The sequence below is a fragment of the Sorex araneus genome, chromosome 2 (genome assembly GCF_027595985.1).
Source record: "Sorex araneus isolate mSorAra2 chromosome 2, mSorAra2.pri, whole genome shotgun sequence".
NCBI lineage: Eukaryota > Metazoa > Chordata > Mammalia > Eulipotyphla > Soricidae > Sorex > Sorex araneus.
Window position 1 is genome coordinate 286,844,290 of NC_073303.1, and position 20,111 is coordinate 286,864,400.

The 20,111-nt window shown below is 33.9% G+C and overlaps 1 protein-coding gene across 1 annotated transcript in view; it reads right to left on the reverse strand.

Annotated features, from left to right (window-relative positions):
- Positions 1-8,033: 8,033 nt before the first annotated feature.
- The window catches only part of OSTN (osteocrin), a 39,042-nt gene continuing 26,964 nt past the window's right edge, over positions 8,034-20,111 (reverse strand). Inside the window, exons 4-5 of the mRNA XM_055127654.1 lie at positions 14,496-14,592; positions 8,034-10,325 (exon numbers count right to left, since the gene is read on the reverse strand). Coding sequence (XP_054983629.1) covers positions 14,508-14,592 — 85 coding nt within the window. The 3' untranslated portion in view covers positions 8,034-10,325; positions 14,496-14,507. The remainder of the gene's footprint in view (positions 10,326-14,495; positions 14,593-20,111) is intronic.

The following is a 20,111-nucleotide window of genomic DNA, read 5'->3' on the forward strand; positions in this document are numbered from 1 at the left end:
AAGAAATCTCTAAAATATTCCAAAGGCATCGAAATATTTCTCCTTCCTGGATGACAGTTTCTTGCTAGTATTAAGGATTTCTCATATGATTGAGAGCTTCTCAATCACTCTTTGCATTAGACTCCTATTTTGCTATCTGTAATAATTTTTTTAGAATCAGTTCATGTAAGCCCATAACTTATCCAAGGTATGGACATAAGAATCTAAACTATGGATACAAATTCTTATTTTCTATATTCTATGTTTTCATTTTTCTGCCATTATTATAAAATACTTTATTAATTTTATAGTGCTATCAATATTATTGCTTTATACTTGAGTAGATAATTGGGTTGGCACCGTATAGTTTGTGACACCTAGCACTGCTTAGGGCTTATTCCTGGCTCTGTGCTCGGGCATGACTCCTGGCAGTGTTACTATATGTGGTCTGAATATATTTTTTAAGATATATATGATCATCAAACATATTTTGAAGCAGTGTTTTAATTAAAAGTATTCCGTGATCTTTTTCTCTTTAAGTAAACTGCTTTTAACCAACATTGTACTCAATTTTAACTACTTGAATTTCTAATTGTGTCACCCCTTTTTCATTTGCATTCCCCATGATTAAAGTTTCGGAATGTGTAAGTGTTAATATAGAGTCAATCACATAATCTATACATATTTCCAAGTACTTTTGGGGAAAAGAAAAATGAGATTTCCATACAGTAAGATTATTAGTGAATTACTGAGTAAATGAGTGGCTCAGAAAACACACTGAAACTTGTACTTCTTTAACACATTTGTGCTAATAAGGTATAAGGGCATCTACTTAGTACTTTCAGGAAGATGATATTAATGCCTATCTTCTCCTTAATTGTATTTATCTGACTTCTAACATAGTTACATATTAATTTTCAACAAAACAGTTTAGTCTGTGACATTTATAAAAAGATATAGTGATAAAACTTGAGAAAATAAGTTTCTGTTCTTATAATATTGTAACTTACATTAATATTTCTTTAAAACATTAAATTTATTCTATAGAAAAAATGACTCAGAGAATTTCAAGATTAATCCTTGAATTACTGGATCTAGACAAATTTGATTGGTTAGTTTATTTTAATATTTTGTGAAGTATCATTCTCTAATATCCCCACAACCTTGAAATTCTGGTGATAACTATTATATAATTGATCTCTTCATTAGGAAGAAGGAGATATCTTTTTACATTTGTCTTATATCTTGGGGCACTGAGACAGAATGTTATAAATTTTGTTTATGGGACATTGGGTTGAAAAAGGGATCAAATTTCTCCCATTGGGATCTAAGTGAAGTTTATTAGACCATGTTGTCTCAAATGTGGTTATAAAAGTCAATGAAAATTACAGCAGGTTTGTGACAGTTGAAATAAATTGCACAAACCCTTGTTACTTATTTATGGCAATTTTCCCACTGAAAACAAATTGTTTCAGGCATCTAAATACAAGCATAGGGATCAAAAATTCTGGATTTTATCCAGGGGACAGGATAAAATTTGCTTTTGGTCAGTCAAAATCATTGAATTTGGCAGACCATTTTTGCTCTTTCTAGGAGAAAAAATGATGCGAATATGTAGCAAAAGTATGGCCATTCACTGGACTTTGCACAATCCAGACATTAGTTCTTACTAACGTTTTTTCCCCCTAATTTCATGTGTCAACAAAATACAGAACAGTCCAGCTTTAAAACACCTTTCTGTATTACTGAGATAAATACCACTCCCAAATTCCACACATGAAAATATAACTGACAGAGTATTTAAAAGGTTTAATGCTGGAATGTCCTTACTTAGCTCTCAATTATTTTATGGCATAAGTTGTGTGACATGGGGTTGATAACCCGGGTTCAATTCCTCCACCCCTCTCGGAGAGCCCGGCAAGCTACCGAGAGCAGCCCTCCTGCATGGCGGAGCCTGGCAAACTACCCATGGAGTATTCCATATGACAAAAACAGTAACAAAAAGTCTCACAATGGAGATGTTACTGGTGCTTGAGCAAATTGATGAGCAACAGGATGACAGTGACAGTGACAGGGTTGATAAAAGCTTATCTCCAGCTACAATTTTTTTTTCATGAAATAATGTTTCATAATGAATGCAGAGGATTTGGCTGAATTAAGCAAATAAAAAAGTGTGACATTTTAGTTTGAGAATATGTATTTTGTGTGCTAACATGAAGTTCAAAGTTGGGGTCACCATTCATTCTATATGTGAAACAATATCTGAGACAAACAGGACATCATTAGTCTGGGGTCATTGACTAGCATGGTTAATTGGATAAGCCTGAAATGGCAAATTGCTGTCATACACAGTGAAAGAACAAATATGACCAGAAAGAGTGTCACTGTCATCCCATTGCTCATTTATTTGCTAAAGCGGACACCAGTAACGTCTCCATTGTGAGACTTGTTACTGCTTTTGGCATATCGAATACCCCATGGGTATCTTGCCAGGCCCTGCCGTGGTGGGATACTCTCGGTAGCTTGCCAGGAACTCCGAGAGGGAAGGAGGAATCTTCCCTCTTGGAGAAGGAAGATTCCTCTTTCCCTCTCAGCCAAACTGGGTTGGCCGCCGTAGGGCAAAAGCCCTACCCTCTGTGCTATCACTTCAGAATATTTTTTTGCGAAAAAAAATTTTTTTTTATCTGTAAAAGTTTTCATTTGAATGCAGCAGAAAGACAACTCAAAGATTTAATATTTCAAGTATTATGAATCATTATTTTCTGAATATTTGCAAAAATAGTCCCTCTCAAATTCACCGATTACTCAGGTACACCTGATGGTATGTGGGCACCTCCCGGGTTATATCCTTTAATGTTTGGGGGGAACATGTGGTGCTGTGGATGGAACCAGAACTGATTGCAATCAATTATGTTCTATCTTTTTGTCCACGTGAAATCATTTTCTATTGATTGGTTAGTTTCTTACTGTAAAAATTAAAACTGTATTTTAAAATTTCTTGACAAAACACTCACTCTCTCTCTCTCTCTCTCTCTCTCTGTGTGTGTGTGTGTTTGTGTGTGTGTGTGTGTGTGTGTGTGTGTTTGCTGAAGCATCAAACACAGAATCTCACAGGTCTGAAACAAATTATCGCTGAGCTACATCCTTGGCTCAAAGAAAACTGTTCTACACATTCCTGTAAAAGTTGATAATACTAAAAATTAGAGATCAGAGTCTCTGTGGTAGGGCCAGAAAGACAGTACAAAGGTTAAGGTGCTGGCCTTGCATGAGGCTGTCCCTGGTTTAATCCCTGTAACACTTATACTCTCCAGCTTCCACCTTCAATATTACCCTTGAGCACAGAGCCAAGAATAAGTTTTAAGCACTGTTGGGTGAGGCCCAAACACTTTAAAACCCATCCCCATCCCCGAAAAAAAAAATCTCAAAGGACAAATAGCACAAATACAATTACCAAAATAAATAAATAGGAAAATGAAATGAGTTTATTTTAAAAATGTTTCACTTATGAATGTAGAGGATTTGACTGAATGAAGCAAATAAAAAAAAACCACAGATCTCCATTTTCTTTATTGCCTTCCTTTTAGTCTTATACAACTTCTAAGTAGAAAGAAGGCAATGAATTTGTTTCTCTTATTATAGTTCTCTCTGAAACAAGTAGCCATTATCATCCAGACATAAAAATGTAGGATTTTTTTTGGGAAATAAAACATTTTAATTATCCTAATTAAAATTATAATCAACTTTAACAATAAATTATAGTTTTTTGGGTCACACCCAGCGGTGCTCAGGGGTTACTCCTGGCTCTGCACTCAGGAATCACTCCTGGCGGTGCTCAGGGACCATACAGGATGCTGGGAGTCGAACCCGGGTCAGCCGCATGCAAGGCAAAACGCCCTACCCGCTGTGCTATCGCTCCAGCCCCAATAAATCATATTCTTGTATAGGTGTGTCAAGATTTTCTTGCAGAAGGCAAGGTGGTCAAGAGGAGGTGAGTGGGGGTTCACTCCTGGCAAGACTTCGTCAGCTTTGCAGGCAGTTTGGTGCTGGGTCTGGAGGATGCAGCGCTACTGCTGTTCAACTTCCTCAGAATTCAGGACCACCAAGACAACATTGGTGCAGGAATTTTCCAGGGCTGGAGCCAAAAATTCTTGAAAGGTCATGTGGTACTGGAGATTGAATACAGGTCAAGTGTATACAATGCATACACTCTAAGATCCGATTGTCCTCTGGTCCCTTGCATAATTATTGTCCCCCTAGTCCCTTGCCTTTTTCTTTAAATGATCTCTAAGGGTCTTTTCACAATTGATGTTAAACAAAAGATTCATTTCTACTCTATCAATGTTTGTTATTATTTAAAAGAAAAATATACGCTAAACTTCAAAGATGATTTCTAAGTCTATGAAGTAAATGAAATGAACAATTAAGCAATATTTACTTTTTTCCCTCACAGCAAGAATTTATTTCTGTCATTAGTCACTTAATTGAGTTCATCAACTTGTTTTCAGTCACAGGGAGAGATATTGTTAAAAAGAAGGTTCTAATTGTGTCCATTTATGTTTTTCTCCAATGGAAATCAGGATATTCTCACTCCCAAACCTCAGACTCATTAATATTGCCTGTCCACGTTGTATTTATTAGTACAAGGAGAGTGGGAGAGGATGGGATGATCCTATAAAACTATATGACAAGAGTTTAATTTGTAGTTCTCAAAAAAGTACTTTGCTTGTAATATGTTAGTTATTATTTCCATCTCACTGTTTGTTAAAATGTTTCTATTGAATCTCCATGTTTTATTACCTGAGTAGACTACTGTTCTGATTTCTAGCTCAAAGTTAAATTACTTTGAAAACTTGTGCAAAATTTCTGTGTTTACAGTGATAAGAGGGTGAGGCTCCTAGTCAATGAATGAGTTTTAAGGCAATTTTACAAAGGAGGAAAGATGTTAATATAAGAAGAGTAGAAAACATTTCAGATCCTACAAAGATTTCTTTGTATGGTTTGGAGACAATTTCTACAAAAAAATAGTAATGGTTCCTCTTAAAATGTGTGTATGAACTGAAATCTCTAAATAAAATCATTTTTCTTTTACAAATAGCTTTGAATACATGTCATTTTTAAAGCATAGAAGAGAACTGAATACACACAGTTGACAAAAGAAATAAATTTTCTTTCCATTACCAGAAAAAATTTATAGTCTCTGTATTGACCTCTCTCCATAATCTTTGAGCATTTTCCACATTCAGATAAAATAAATAGTTCATTTCTATTGAATTACACAAGTCTATACCTCATTTATTGGTGAACAGACATAAACACTAATTAATATATAAACCTGATTTAATTAGAAACACTTTCAGTGACACAGCTTAAAGGTGGAGGTTTTATTACACAGAGTTCATCATTGCAGTAAATGAGATATTTCTGGACAAAGAAGATGCCTATCTTGAAGCACTGCCACTGACTCTACTGAACACGTTTTTTCCTAACATTGTTGAATAAAGAAAAAGTACAGTTTCACTTATAAAAATAACAGAAACTGTTATTTCTTTGTTAAATGTTGATTTATAGTAGATGAAATAATATTTATTTCATTGTGTAGTACACAGTTTGGTATTATTCTTATTTCATATTTATGTTACAAGTAATGTCACTGTTACTATCACTGTCATCCCATTGCTCATCAGTTTGCTCAAGCTGGCACCAGTAACGTCTCCACCCACTGTTTATGGGTGTGACTGCCAAGTACCTCAATACATTTTATATTAATCAACATATAATGTGTATAGATATATCTATGTGTGTGTATGTGTATACATATATGTATATATATGAAAAAGTCCTTCCTTTTTGGATATGTAGGGAAAGTACTTTCTATATAATATTCACAATAGATGTTCTAAAGTAAATTTAATAGTACTTGCAGTATATATTTTCATATGTGAAATATGCCTGGACTGGCTAGTAAATTGGAAGAACTTACATTGAGGAAACTCAACCAGCTGAGGGCTGGAATTATTTCACTGTATTACTGTATCACTGTCATCCCGTTGATCATCGATTTACTAGAGCGGGCACCAGTAACGTCTCCATTCATCCCAGCCCTGAGATTTTAGCAGCCTCTCCTTACTTGTCTTTTCCAACAATTGGAGGCTCTTTCAGGGCCAGGAGAATTACTTATCAATGAATAATTTAAGACTATTTCATTTGAGAAATAAAAAAATATTAAAACTAGAATGCAAAACATTTATCTTGCTAGGAAAATAGTGAAGCGATTCACTAGGAAAAAGTAGTCAAACATATTGACTATATATCACTGTCATTACTGTCATCCCATTGCTCATTGATTTGCTCGAGCGGGCACCAGAAACGTATCTATTGTGAGACTTGTTGTTACTGTTTTTGGCATATCAAATACGCCAGAGGTAGCTTGCCAGGCTCTGCCAGGCGGGTGAGATACTCTTGGTAGCTTCCTGGGCTCTTCGAGAGGGGCAGAGGAATAGAACCCGGGTCAGCCGCGTGCAAGGTCAGCCCTCCCCAAAATATAAATGAAAAAAGATCAAATCTAATGCTGAAGTGATACTTAAGAAACAAGCTAGGTTGATTTTTTTGGTATACATCTTAATATTTCAAAATACTTTTATAAGGAAGGGCTTCCAGAAAGGCAAATATTCCAGGAAATCAAAACATTCCAATAACTCCTTTGATGGGCAGGGTGAGTGCCTTTCATTCACCTTGTTTGTTCCCAGCACCCTCAGTGGTCCCTCTAGCCCGTTTAGGTGCAGACCCTGAGCAAAGCGAAAGGAGGAAATTCTGGACACTGTTGAGTGTGGCCCCCAAACCAACCAACTGACAAAGCAACAAAATTAAAATTTGTTCTGCATAACATATGCTTATGGTTTAGGGATTAATAGTGACAAAGGTGTCATTAAAATGGCATGAGACTATCAAAAAGAGAGCACTGTTTCTATTGCATATTTTCAATTAAGTCATTGTCTACCTGTGTTTTTTTTTTTCTAGAGATGACTGTTGATCTGTCATTAACTGATTTAGTTATTTGGAAAACTAAAATAAATTATAATGTCCTATTTATTTGGAAATAGATGCTGCAATGTTTTCTTTCTTTTATGGTTTTACCATCTTGTTTCTGTTCATTCAGACAATTGTTTAGACTACTAAACCCAAAAGGATACCTTAACATTGAGCAGCCAGATTTCATTTATTAAACTATGGAGGAAACATAGTAGTAAATGTTTCAGAGATAGAAATTAAGAAAATTTTTATAGGAAAATGTGTCTTTAGATTTTTTTGTTTCTTTCACAACATCAGCCCCTCTCGGAGAGCCCGGAAAGCTACCGAGAGTATCGAACCCACACGGCAGAGCCTGGCAAGCTACCCTTGGTGTATTTGATATGCCAAAAACAGTAACAAGTCTCACAATGAAACTTTACTTGTGCCCGCTTGAGCAAATCGATGAGCAACGGGATGACTGTGACTGACTGACTGACAACATCAGAAACAATTTGAGACACTCATATCAGTAAAATTAGACCCAGTGTTGTTGAAAACAGTAAAACAAACAAATCATAATCTTATTGGCTATTCCTTCATCCATCCCCCATTCCCAATGCATACACCAAACTGCTCTGTTTTTCATTTGATTTACATCTGAATAAGTTAATATCATTAACTCAAGCCTTGCCCTTGAAGTTGAATTTTTTCTGCCACCTGTAGTGACAGAAATATAGCCAATGAAACCTTATAAATAAACCAGGAAAATGAAGGGGGTCAGGTAAGTCTATCTACATTCCTCTATTTTACGATAATGAGAAATATGGCTTATCTATGTGGAATTAATTTTATTACCTTTAAAGAAAACATATTTCATAGAATGAACAATGTTGCTTAAAATAGAAAAGTTAAGAAGCTACATAAAATTGAATAATCGGCTTCCAGTGTAAGCTTGAGTCAGCTCTTGAAGAAGTTCCCACACACATAATTGTTTTAAACACAAGTATAACATTTTCATAAAGAAAGACAAAAAACTACTATTTTCACCATCTCATATTTATTAACTTTGAAATAATTGGCCAATATTTAAGCATTTTAAAACTTAGGAAAAGGGATAAAGGTCACTAAAAAAAAACAACAACAAAAAACTTGATACTTTATTTTTTAAGAATATACTAGCCATCTCTTGATCATTTTAATAAATTTAGTTTGCTAAAACGATGTGTACATTAAAGGCACTGGTTGCTAAAAAATTATAGTAGAATAAAGATTTAAGATGTATCCAATATGACCCCTCATGAAATACTGTTTAGTTGCAAACAGAACTCAGAAATTCATATTATTATTTGGCATATGAAGCTCCACATAGGAACAAAAGAAATAGACAATTTAATTTAGATTTTGAAACTAATTTAAAAGTACCATCAACTTGATGACTCCTCAATAAAATATAGTTGAATAAAATAATGTACAATGAATTGAGCAAATAAATGAGATGACTCATCATATTCTTAACAGTCGATATGCCTTAATTTGTAGCTATGTAAAAAGAACATCTTACTTTAAGCTAGTATACTGATGACTTATTTTATATTCTATATAAGTTGTGAGGTTGAAATATGAAACAAAGTAGTTATTAGTGGATAAATATTTTTTTCTTCATGGAAAGCTTACATAATATTATCTTATGGGACAAATGAATTACATATTAGAATAGAGTCCAACTCAATATATTATTTCTTACTTGAAATAAATGCCATACCATAATTTTGAATTTAAAACAATAAAAATTTTAAGAAAATCTGTTTTTATAAATAGTTGTCATGATAAATTTTATGCTAAATTATGTTAAAATATTTTTAACCAAAACTTGAAGCAGTAACTACTAGTGGAAATAGAAACTAAGATTAAGGACAACCCATTCATTTACTCTTATTATAATAAGAATATGCCCTCTCATAACACTTCTCTTTCTTTATGCTAAAATAAACCTCTCCTCTGCTGGCCAAACTTTCCACCTCCTACACAGCAAATCTACTTGGCAGAGAATACTTGAGTTTAGAACTTAAGGAAGTGTTTTTTCCAGAGGCCTCATAAATTTCTGTTAACTCAAGCTAAATTTTAAGTCCAGGAATAATTTCTCTTTTGTTTTGAGGACAAGTTCAAAATGCACAGTAGACCTGTGTGCGTAAAGTTCAGCTATGTCTTTCAACAGCTATTGTTGAAAAACACTCCTTTAAGTTCTAAACTCAGGTACTCTCTGTTTGAAAAATAAACATAACAAATCTTATATCTTGATGAGTAAATTAAAAATAATTTAAATGATTTCAAATAAATCACTTTCTAAATGCAATTTTGTCTAATGTCTTATTAAACATAGGACTTAAACATATTATTTTTTTGTGAATCATTAACATAGAAAAGATTGAGCCTATTTTAAAAATTGTGTTTGTTTGACACCAGACTGTGCTAGTGGTTAACTACTTCACCTTGATTTACAGTTACTTTCATCTTTTAATTGTGTTTAATTGTGCGTATAGTTATTATTCTTAAATCAGCCACTGTTCAAAATTATCCACCAGTTGTAATTCAGAGAAGTGGAAAGTTAGGGGCCACAAAATTCTCAACCCTGACAAATGAATAATATCTTTCATTTACTGGTTCTAATTCTTTATGTTCTGACTTGCAGGTGTTTTTCGCAGTTCTTTCAGAAAATAAAGTTTATGGGTCTGGTAACTGTATTTTCCTTAGATCAGAGAGCCCCCCCCCCATTTTAATCTCATTCTGGATTTGAGACTGTGCTTTTTTAGTTGAGTCAGACTGAAACTTGAATATGACAAGAGAAGTCTAATTTCATAATCATTGCCTAAGAAGTCACAGACAATGGACATGAGAGAAGTAAAAATGTTCAGGAGACTATATAAGGCATCATTTTTCCCTTCTATCCTTAAGAATGAACAAATTATATCAGAATAATGGATCATATAAAATTTTACAGAGACAAATTTATCTTCAGATATTATTCTTCAACTGCATAAATGGTAAATGCATACTGGAGGAATTCTATTGTATGGTATTTTTGATTATTTTGCAGAAAGAAATTGAGGAATTAACCACTTCCTGAATATATAAAGTATGTATTTTAATAGCCCATGCATTAAAATGATCTATATAATTTAATTAAGCCATAACAATACTGTGATATAATGGCTTGAAGGTCAAGCTCTGGGAAAAAATTGCAGAAAGTCAGTTCCTTAAAAGTTTAATCATTAGAAGTGTGTGACTTCACTGAAGAAGTATCTTCCATGTTGCTATGACATCTCACTCAATGAAGCTCTCTGTAAAATGAAAGTTGAAATTTTTCAGATTAATGAGATTCCTGTATACATATATACGAGAAAATCCATAAAATTTGGTCAAAACAGCTCAAAGTTGAATTGCGTGATTTATCATTATAGCTTTTATTTATGTAGCATATTTTAAAAATATAACAGCAAAAAATTATAATTTCTGATCAAAATGTCTCAAACAGATAATTTTAAACATATAGACTCTTGTACTCAAGTCATGACTTTCTTTGGGGGGGGACCTTTTATACTCCATATATTTTTTTGTGCATGTAATTTTGGTTTGAAAGACATTGCCATGAATAAAGAACAGCTTACTACTATTTAGGCTCTCCGCCGAGATGTGACCTGAGTCATCTTCCAGCTAAACTACTTTTGGTACCAGCAGCTTTTTGCAGAAATGTCTCTAGACTGTGAATTAAGCCACAACTCTATGACGCCCCAGGAGGGGAAAGGTTTTTCTCTCTCCACTTTTCCTTTCTGGGGACTTGTAGGGGGGGAAATGGAAGGCGTGGGACTGCCCTCTTATAAGGACCAGTAAATAAAGGTACGAGCTTGCAATGATGCAATTTCTGGCAGAAATTTCCCTGGACTTAGTTACTAAAATACCAAAATACAGAAATCCAAAACCTCATATCTCTTCATTCTCAGCAATGGAAAACAAATTATCAAATGCTTCCTTTTCAGCAGGTCTGATTTGGGGGGGTTTTTAATAGAGAGTTTTTTGTGTAAATATTGAATGTAATCAAAGTAAAGAGAAAGTAAAGTGAAAATTATCAGCTACACAGGCGGAGGAGTGGGGGTGGGAGGGGAGGTAAACTGGAGTTCTTGGTGGTGGAATATATGCACTGGTGAAGGGATGGGTGTTCGACCATTGTATAACTGAGACTTAAGCCTGAATGTTTTGTAACTTTCCACATGGTGACTCAATAAAAATAAAAAGTAAAATAAAATAAAATAAAAAACAATAATAACAAATAAATCACTAAGGTCTGGAAGTAATAAAAAAGAACAGCTTATTACTATTTATTGTTAGTAGTTACAATAACATGTTGATAGTTTCTATTTTTCTTGTTTGAAATGTCCAACTTTATATTGATATATAAACATATTTCTTCTAATTGAAAGTTATTTAATATTTATTTGAATGATGATGTAATGGTATAATGCTATTTTTCTAAAATAAAAATTATGAGTACAATTTAGTAACACATGCCTTAAATTATTAAAGGAAAGTTCTTATTGTATGTGGCAGCAAGGGGTAGCGCAAATAATGATCATGTTCCTATGAAATTTCATCCAGTAGGCATCCTGATTTCAATGGCAAAGACCTAGAACTTTCTTGATTCGTCTAGAGAAGCTATGAAATCTTAAACAAATACAAATACGATTATTTAGAGCTGAGGCCTAAAAGAGTATTCTTAGCTTTGATACAACATATTAAGTATTTGAGTTGATATAAGTTTCTGATTACTTTATTATGTTTTAGAACATTTGAAAGGAAGAAAAATGGTAAAAATCAGAGAGTGCTAATGAGATGCTTCTGGGATTTCTGCATAATTTTTGTGAGGATTACTTTGAGAGAAACATAAAACTGTTTCCTCTCTCATAGCCTAAAATTGTCAAAGCAGGTCTAGGTTGTCTTATCTGTTCAGGAAGGAGAATGCTTCTAAAATGTTTATTTTGAGAAAATATATAGTCTAAGCTTTATATTCACAAACTTTAAGTTTATCCCTGGCAATCAATGTAGACCTATTTTTTTAAAAATGAATCATGCTACATGGAAGTCTTGAAAAAGTTATTTCCTTTCATAGTATTAAAACTAGAATATTATGTTCATCTAACTGCTATTGTAGAAAACAGGTTCTAGATTTCACCCTTCATCTAAAGTCATTTTTCAGTTATATGTAAGGGGTTTTTTTTTTGATGTTGATGTTCTTTTTGTTGCACTTAGAATCTGTTCCTCCGCCATTTAAATTTTCTTTTACTTAAATTAAAATTCATTTATTTTAATTTGGTGTTGGTCCAAATTCAAAATTTTTGCTGTCTGTTTTTCTCTACCCTATTTTTTTGTAATTTGGCAACTTCTAACCTATGAATTATTGTGACATAAGGAAAGATTTAATTGTACTCTGTATCAGTAGTAATGATTACATCATGCTTTGAGGTTTTTTTTCCATATACTGGCCTTTAAATAATTAATGGACAATTGGCTTTAAAGGTAGGTCTGTTAACTCTCTTTGTGTGTTCCTGATGGAATTCACCATAGCCTTACAGCTTTTCTCAGAAGGTGACTTGCTAGAAGAGAAGTGGCATCTGCGTGTCCCAGAATCTGAACCTGGACAGTATATAAAGCATAAAAACCTGGAATTTGATTTAGTTCACCACGTTCAAGGATCCAGGATGCCAAAAATATGTGTGAACATTTGAAACATTTTTCATTTGCTGCTTTTCTCCCTTTGATCTAGTTAAAAGAATGTATTGTCAATTGGCATACAGTACTGCCTTTAATAGAAAATATAAATACTGGGACACATTTCACATATTGACTACCTGAGAAATTGTTTTGTGTCCCACTGTTATTAAAGCAAAAAGTATAATGTTCTTCACTTGAACTAATCAAATACAATAGATTATAAATTGTGTATTGTAAATAAAAGTTCACTCTGTGAGTGCACATTTTGGTAAATATTTATTTATGTTAGCATTTAAAAGTTTAAAAAATATGCATTTGACCAGGATAAATGAGGTATGTTGATCATGGCTTTGCTTTATACCTTGATATTAAAGCTGGTTTTTCATCCTGGTATTTTAAAAGCTGCTTTGAGTTTTTTTTTTTCCTTTCTTTCATTTCTCTCTCTTTTTTTTAAATGTAAACTAACCTCCTGCATGACAGAGGTTAAAATTTTGTGTGCACTTGAGTTCACTTGAGTTTACATTTGAAATGTGCATGTTTATTTATACAGATTTCAATAAAGCTATTCAAGGCCTTTAAAAAAAATAAGGGATGTGACTGAATATACTTTATTAAATAAATACCAGAATTCAAAGCTTTCTTACTGAATTCTACTTGCATCACACTAAGTGGCATTGTGAGAAACTTACCTAAAATACCATTTACTTTAATAATAATAATAATAATAATAATAATAATAATAATAATAAGTGTTTACAATGATCAGGCACTATTCTGAGTATTTAATATTTATCAATTCATTTAGTCTTCAGGACAATGCTACATGATGAAAATGAATATAATATAATTCTGTCTGTAGGGGAAAGGATTTCAGAACATAAGGAAAAACCCATTCTTAATAGATGACCTTGGATTTGGCCCACACATTTGGCCCACACTGGCCTCTCCTGCAATCACTCTTATCCCATAACTGTACTGCTTTTCAAAATATTGAAGATAGTAATGGTACCTACTTTATGGGAAAAGACGATTAAATAAATCAATGTATGTATGCTAGTAATATCAGACTGAGCAGAGAGTAAAATTTTAGAATTGTAATATAAACTACAATCTATTGCATGTATTATTTTTTCAATACATCATTGACTTCTAAAAACATCATTTAATTTTAATATACTATTACTATTCAATTGTCCAAATGTATATGTATGATGTAGAGAAATAAGCTCTCTAGATACAAATAAGTTAATAGATGAGGGATGGGATTAGAGTTTGGATTAGGTGGTTTAATTCTATGAATAATACATTTTGCTACACTATCAGTTTTCCTATGCTCCATGTTATATTTTTAGGAATGTAGTAGCAACAAACAGTATATATTACTAAAATGTGTCTTTTTATCAGTAGAAGGTTGCTCTACATTTATGTATATTTCTGAATGTAATTTACTATGTTAATTCAACTTTAATTGTGCCTTTATGTTAATATTAAAAAATTACATGCAAGTCTGTAAGAACAGAGAAATCATTTTTTCAGCTAAAGCATACTAGGGCATATATGTGCTTCTTTAAAAAATTTTAATTATTACCAATATGCTAATTGAATATAGAAATGTCCCAAAAGGTTGATTTATAAACTAGCAAATAAAAGTGGAATTTATAAGTCAAGAAAAATCAATTAATTTTTAGTGGTAAAATGTTAATAAAAAGCCTGCTTATATTCGGACTTACTCAACTTGTACTCACTATTGGAATCAATTAACCTCTGGAATTTGAAAGCCGGTTTCCACCAATCCGATCCATTGGAATACCAAATCGCCTTTTTGGATGATTGACTACTTTCCTGAAACAAACCAAAATAAAAATTTTTAAACTAAAGTCCAAGTTATTAACATTACTTTTTTCCCTTTTATTTCAGGCAATTTAAGTCTTTCTTCAAGATTTGAAATAAACAAGATAGTTATAATTTCTTAGCATCCACTGTGTGTCTGACAATATTTCTAATCTTGTCACTATTTGTCAAAGTAATATTGCCTACACTTTACATCAGAGGAAACGAAGGAAATTAACTTGTTTAATAACAAATATCTCCAGTGAGAAGACAGGTATTATAAGCATAGCATTCTGCTAACAGTGTTTATTTCCGGTAAGTCCTTTGTCCTCTACAGATTTTGGTGTACTTCTCTGTTACTGAGGAGTCTATTAGGAGTCTGTACTAGGTCAGAGGATTTTCCCAGTGTCTGTCTCAGAGCTGGGAAGGGAACTGTATATTGAAGCCAAAACCAAGTCATGATCATATCTTCACTCAGATTTTTACCTATGGAATTTTTTTACAATGTTGTATGTGTACATGTTTATACATGCACATGTACATATATTCCTATATATTTATGTATTTCTGTGTGTCAAATCTTACTTATAGGAGAACTTTCAATTTGTATGTTTATTCTCTGAAAAGGAAGACACATTTTATTTTGATATAGGTCAATTTGTTTTGTTTTGCTCTTGTTTCCTTTCCAATGAACTTGAGTCTCCAGTTAGGAGCCTCCGGTTAGGTCTAGGAACCTTGTCATATTAATACATGTGTTTATTTATTTGGGGTATTTTTATTTTATTCCACGAGTCCGAGTCCCTATGGGTATTTATTTTTTTGGTTGTTCAAATAACTTAATTTCAAATAAGTGAGTTTGGGTGGCAGAGGCATATGAGTTGGTACCTAATGGTGTTCAGGGACTGTTACTGACTCTTTGCTCAGGGGTTATTATTGGAGATATTTTGGGAACCTTACGAAGGGCCAGTGATTGAAAATGGGTTGACTACATGCTACGAAAGTGCCTTAGAACCTGTAATGCATCTGCAAACCCTAAAATCATTATTGTTGTGTAAGGCATGCTGAAGTTAAGAAGGGAGATGTCTCTATTGCCTCTATTTTTTTTTCTCAAAGATTTACTCTCGGTCTCTCAGTTTCTGTCTCTGTCTGTCTCTTTCTCGGTTTCTCTCTCTCTCTCTCTCTCTCTCTCTCTCTCTCTCTCTCTCTCTCTCTGTCTCTGTGTTTCCAAACAAATAGCAAAATTGTTTGTTCAATTTCTTGAAAAACACCTCAAGTATTTTGTTAGGAATTTCAGTGAATCTAGATGGTTTAGATAAGGTGATCATTTTAGTAAAGTTTACTTTTTTCATTCCAAGAACTTGGGGTGATTTTTTATGTCTTTGAATTTTCTATTTATGTACCAATGTCAAGGATACTTTTAAATTTTTCATCATACAAAGGATTTAGAATCTGAAATATATAAATAACGCATATAATCTCACAACACAAAAAGTGAACAATCCAGCCAAAAATGGGCAAAAACCTCAACACATTTCTTCAAAGAAAACTTACAGATGGCCAACACACATGATAAAAATATTCAACACAATTCATTACGGATATGCAAATAAAAACCATAAACTTTACACCAGTGAGAATGGTCTAAATGAAGAAAATTGGATACAAATGTCAGCGTGAATGTGGAGAAAATGGAACCCACTATAGTGCTTATAGAAATAGAAACCAAGACAGCTTTAAAAGAAATAGTATGATGTTTTCTTAAAAAGTTTTATGAAGGAAGCAGTTTTTGTGTAGCAACATCTTTTCTTGCATTTATCCAAAGCGTATAAAAATATATTTTCAGATCAGAGAGATTTGGGAAAGGTGCTTGTCTTGTACTCAGCTGACCCAGATTCTATGCATGGCACCACTACTGGTCCCTCAAGCATCACCCAGGAATGATTACTGAATGCAGAACCAGAAGCAAGTCCTGTGTACCACTGAGTGTAGCCCAAAAATCAAATCAAATCATGACAAAATATACTTTGTACCTATGTTTGTAATAGAAATATTCACAATAGTTAAAATATGGAATTAAGAGCCAATGTCAAATACCTGGATTAAGAAACTATGATATATAAACTCCATGAAATATTCCTCTCCCTTTAACAAAGAGGAAATGGTGCCTTTTGCTACAAAATGGATTGATGAGGTGGTTATGCTAAGTGAAGTAAGTGAAAAACAATTCCCAGATGGTTTCACTTATAAGTGGGATATAAATAACTAAAGCCTAAAAAGAGAAAGCACCAAAACTAACTTCTAGGCTCAGTAAATCTTCTAATTACCAGTTGGGAAGAAAAGAAGAGAGGAATGAGTAGAGGTACCCTTGTGTATGTGTGTATGTGGGTGGAGAGTTGAACTGGAGGAACGACACTAGACCTTTGGTGGTAGGTTCTGTGAATTTTCTGCACATATAGACAGACGTATAAATCTTGAGCTCTAAAATTTCATAGTAATGTGTAAATCAATGAAATGTCAATAAAAATAAATATAATTAACAGAAAAGGTAAACAAGTTCAGTTGACTTGTTATTGTAATACCTTATTAGTATCCAATCATGATCCTAACAGAAGAGGTCCTAGCGCTATAAATATGCCACCTTGTAAAGCAAAAATGACGTAGAAGATTGGATTAAGATTAAGGATTTTCAATTTAGTAAATAATCTGAGATAATTTGAATGGGCCAAATCTTGTTAGGAGTCATTTAAAAAACCCAAGAGACAATGGCTGAATAAATAGCAGTACTCCTATATTATTAAAGATAAACAACCCAAGAGATGGAGCGATGGAGAAGTGTTACTGAGGATAAGGCTCTTACCTTACACATGGTCAACACTGGTTCCATACTTAACATGACAAATGGTCTCCCAAGAAATGCAGAGTGGCCTCAAAACATAAAGCCAAGAGTAGTGCCGGGTACCAGGTTTGGGTTTTGGTCCCCAAACAGATAATTACTATTATCTTCTTCATTTTGTTAGAAGATAATGAATAAGCTAAATGAGTGAATGAGAAGGTGAGCACAGCAATATGAGAAGAATTTAACTCACCATTGGTGATCTGCAAATTGGAAAATAGGTCTTGGGTCAGGGAGAGTGATGAGCTAAATAAAAGTTTACTCAAAGAAAATGTGGCCTGCAGTCCTACAACAAAGACGATGTGTATTTCTGTAACAACCTGAATGATCAGGAAGAGATTTCCCTCACAAGCACTCTAGAGTCTTAAAAAAGGAAAGAGCATGCTAACATCTTTTCCTGGCATACCAGGAAAAAATAAAGAGCAGAACAGCATAAAGGAGAAAATGTGGGTAGAGAGGAGCACACTGGCTATGCTCAGGCCTTACTTCTGACTTTGTGCTTGGCAATAGCTCCAGGTGGGGCTTGGGGGACCACATGTAGTACTGAGGATCAAACCAAAGCAAGCACTCTACCAATGCTCTACCCACTGTACTATCTTTCCAGCCCACAGAGGAGACATTTTAGAGGTTCTCTGCTGGCTAGTGATCAATCATATGACAACACTCAATGGAACAGGAGAGAAAAGTTTTAAATGTTAAATAGTGGCAGATAAGATATATAGATGTTTAGCCTAGAGAATTATATGATAATTCTGACCTCATTGTGTAGTGAATATGTACTAAGTTTTTACTAAGATCAGGTTTATAGAAATTGGTTATAACAGGAATAAAAAAAAACCCAGTATACTTGTCCATACTATTTGAAGTAATGCCTAGATTCAATGGGGTTAAATCTCTTTAAAATAATAAATTGGTGGGTTTTTTATTCTTTGCACCAAAATTCCTTCACTACTGCCACTTCAGGAAAGAGATATGACAGAAGCCATCTCAGGATCTATATAGAATGCTCAGAGGAAGTCCCAGACCAATAGCAAAAGGAAGTGAGAAACCACCCGTCAGGTGTTTAAAGAGACAGGTGAAAAGAGCAAGAAAATGACAACATGGATTAGTATTATTCATGTGTACTGAGCCTGCAAAGTCTCTGTGATCAAACAGTTTCAGGAAAAAAAATTTTTCATGCTTTAAGAAGATATGTGATGACTTTATATGTCATTGTAAATGTAAACATATGTATAAATGTAAACAAAGATATATGATGGTTTTATATGTCATGTATAAATGTATACATCAGTCTTACAACTGGTGTGTTTTTTTCCCTAAAATAGAAGATAAAATAAGTAAAATAGCATTTTGTTGTTTTTGTTGGCTACCGTTGAATTTTCTTAAGCAAGTGAGTGGCAGCTGCACAAATATATTATCTACTTTTTTCCTTCTCTCCCTGAACTTTTGACCAGATTTGACTCAAAAAAGTATTAAAACCGAGAAGAAAGAGGACTTGGGATTGACTTGATTCTTCTGTTTACTGATAGGGTATGTTTTTGTGTGTTGCAGGCCAAGTTTCTTTTCTTTTTGATAAAAAAGATTGAGAAACTGGAGAGGGGTCAGGCATAGGCCTTGCATGTGGTCAGCGCCTGACTCCATACAGTTCCCGGAGCATCACAGGTGTGACTCTGAAAGTCCCTGAGCGTTGCTAGGTGGCCCAAACAACCTCCAGGCACCAGCAGTTCTGGATCCTTGACCCTCACTTCGAAATACAGCCTGATGAGCAGAGAAATGCTGGGATGGAAAGACCCTTCGTTCCCTGAACACCACTTGGGAGACAGACCCCTTCCCTGCCAAATATTAGGATGATTCCAACTCTACTTATTTTCCAGAGAAGAGGGTAGAAGCATTCAACATACTCATTTGTAATCATCATTTTGTTGTTTTGTGTAGAATCATATATATTTGTTCTATGAATGGGTGATAAAGAGTGAATAAGTCATGCATTTGTGTTGTTAGAGCTCATAGTGTGCTTGGAAAATATGAAGTTGTGAGATGGCATACAGGAAAGCACTTTACACACTTCACTTTTTCTAGGATTCTGTCTAATCACTCTAGTCCACTGGTTTCCAAACTATCTGTAGCATGTTCTTTCTAAAAGTAAAGGCCTTATCAAGGAGACATAAATATAAAATGTTAAGTGAAGAATTGTTCCAGGGAGAAAAACCACCGCTGAAAGAGCTGCCAGAGATTCTCAAAGGACTTTGGAACAGTTTGACAATGACTAGTTAAGTGGTTAGAGACCTTGGTCATCAAAGAATTTTATTCTAACTCTAGACCCATAGTTAATTGACATATTAAATCTGATATTGGTTTAACAATATGTATCTTGAAATCAAGTAAGAGAAAGGTACAGAGATAGTAACAGTGGGTAGGGCATATGCCTTGCATGCAGCCAACCATGGCTTAATTCCTGACACCTCATATGGTTCCTCATGCCCTGCCTCAGGGATCAGGGAATGATTCCTGCGAACAGAGTCAGGAGTAAATGCTGAGCATAGCCTGGTGTGGCCCAAAAACCAATTTCCTAAAGAAGTATACAAAACATGAAAAAATCAACTCACTATTTAAAATTTTACAACTAATACAAACATTG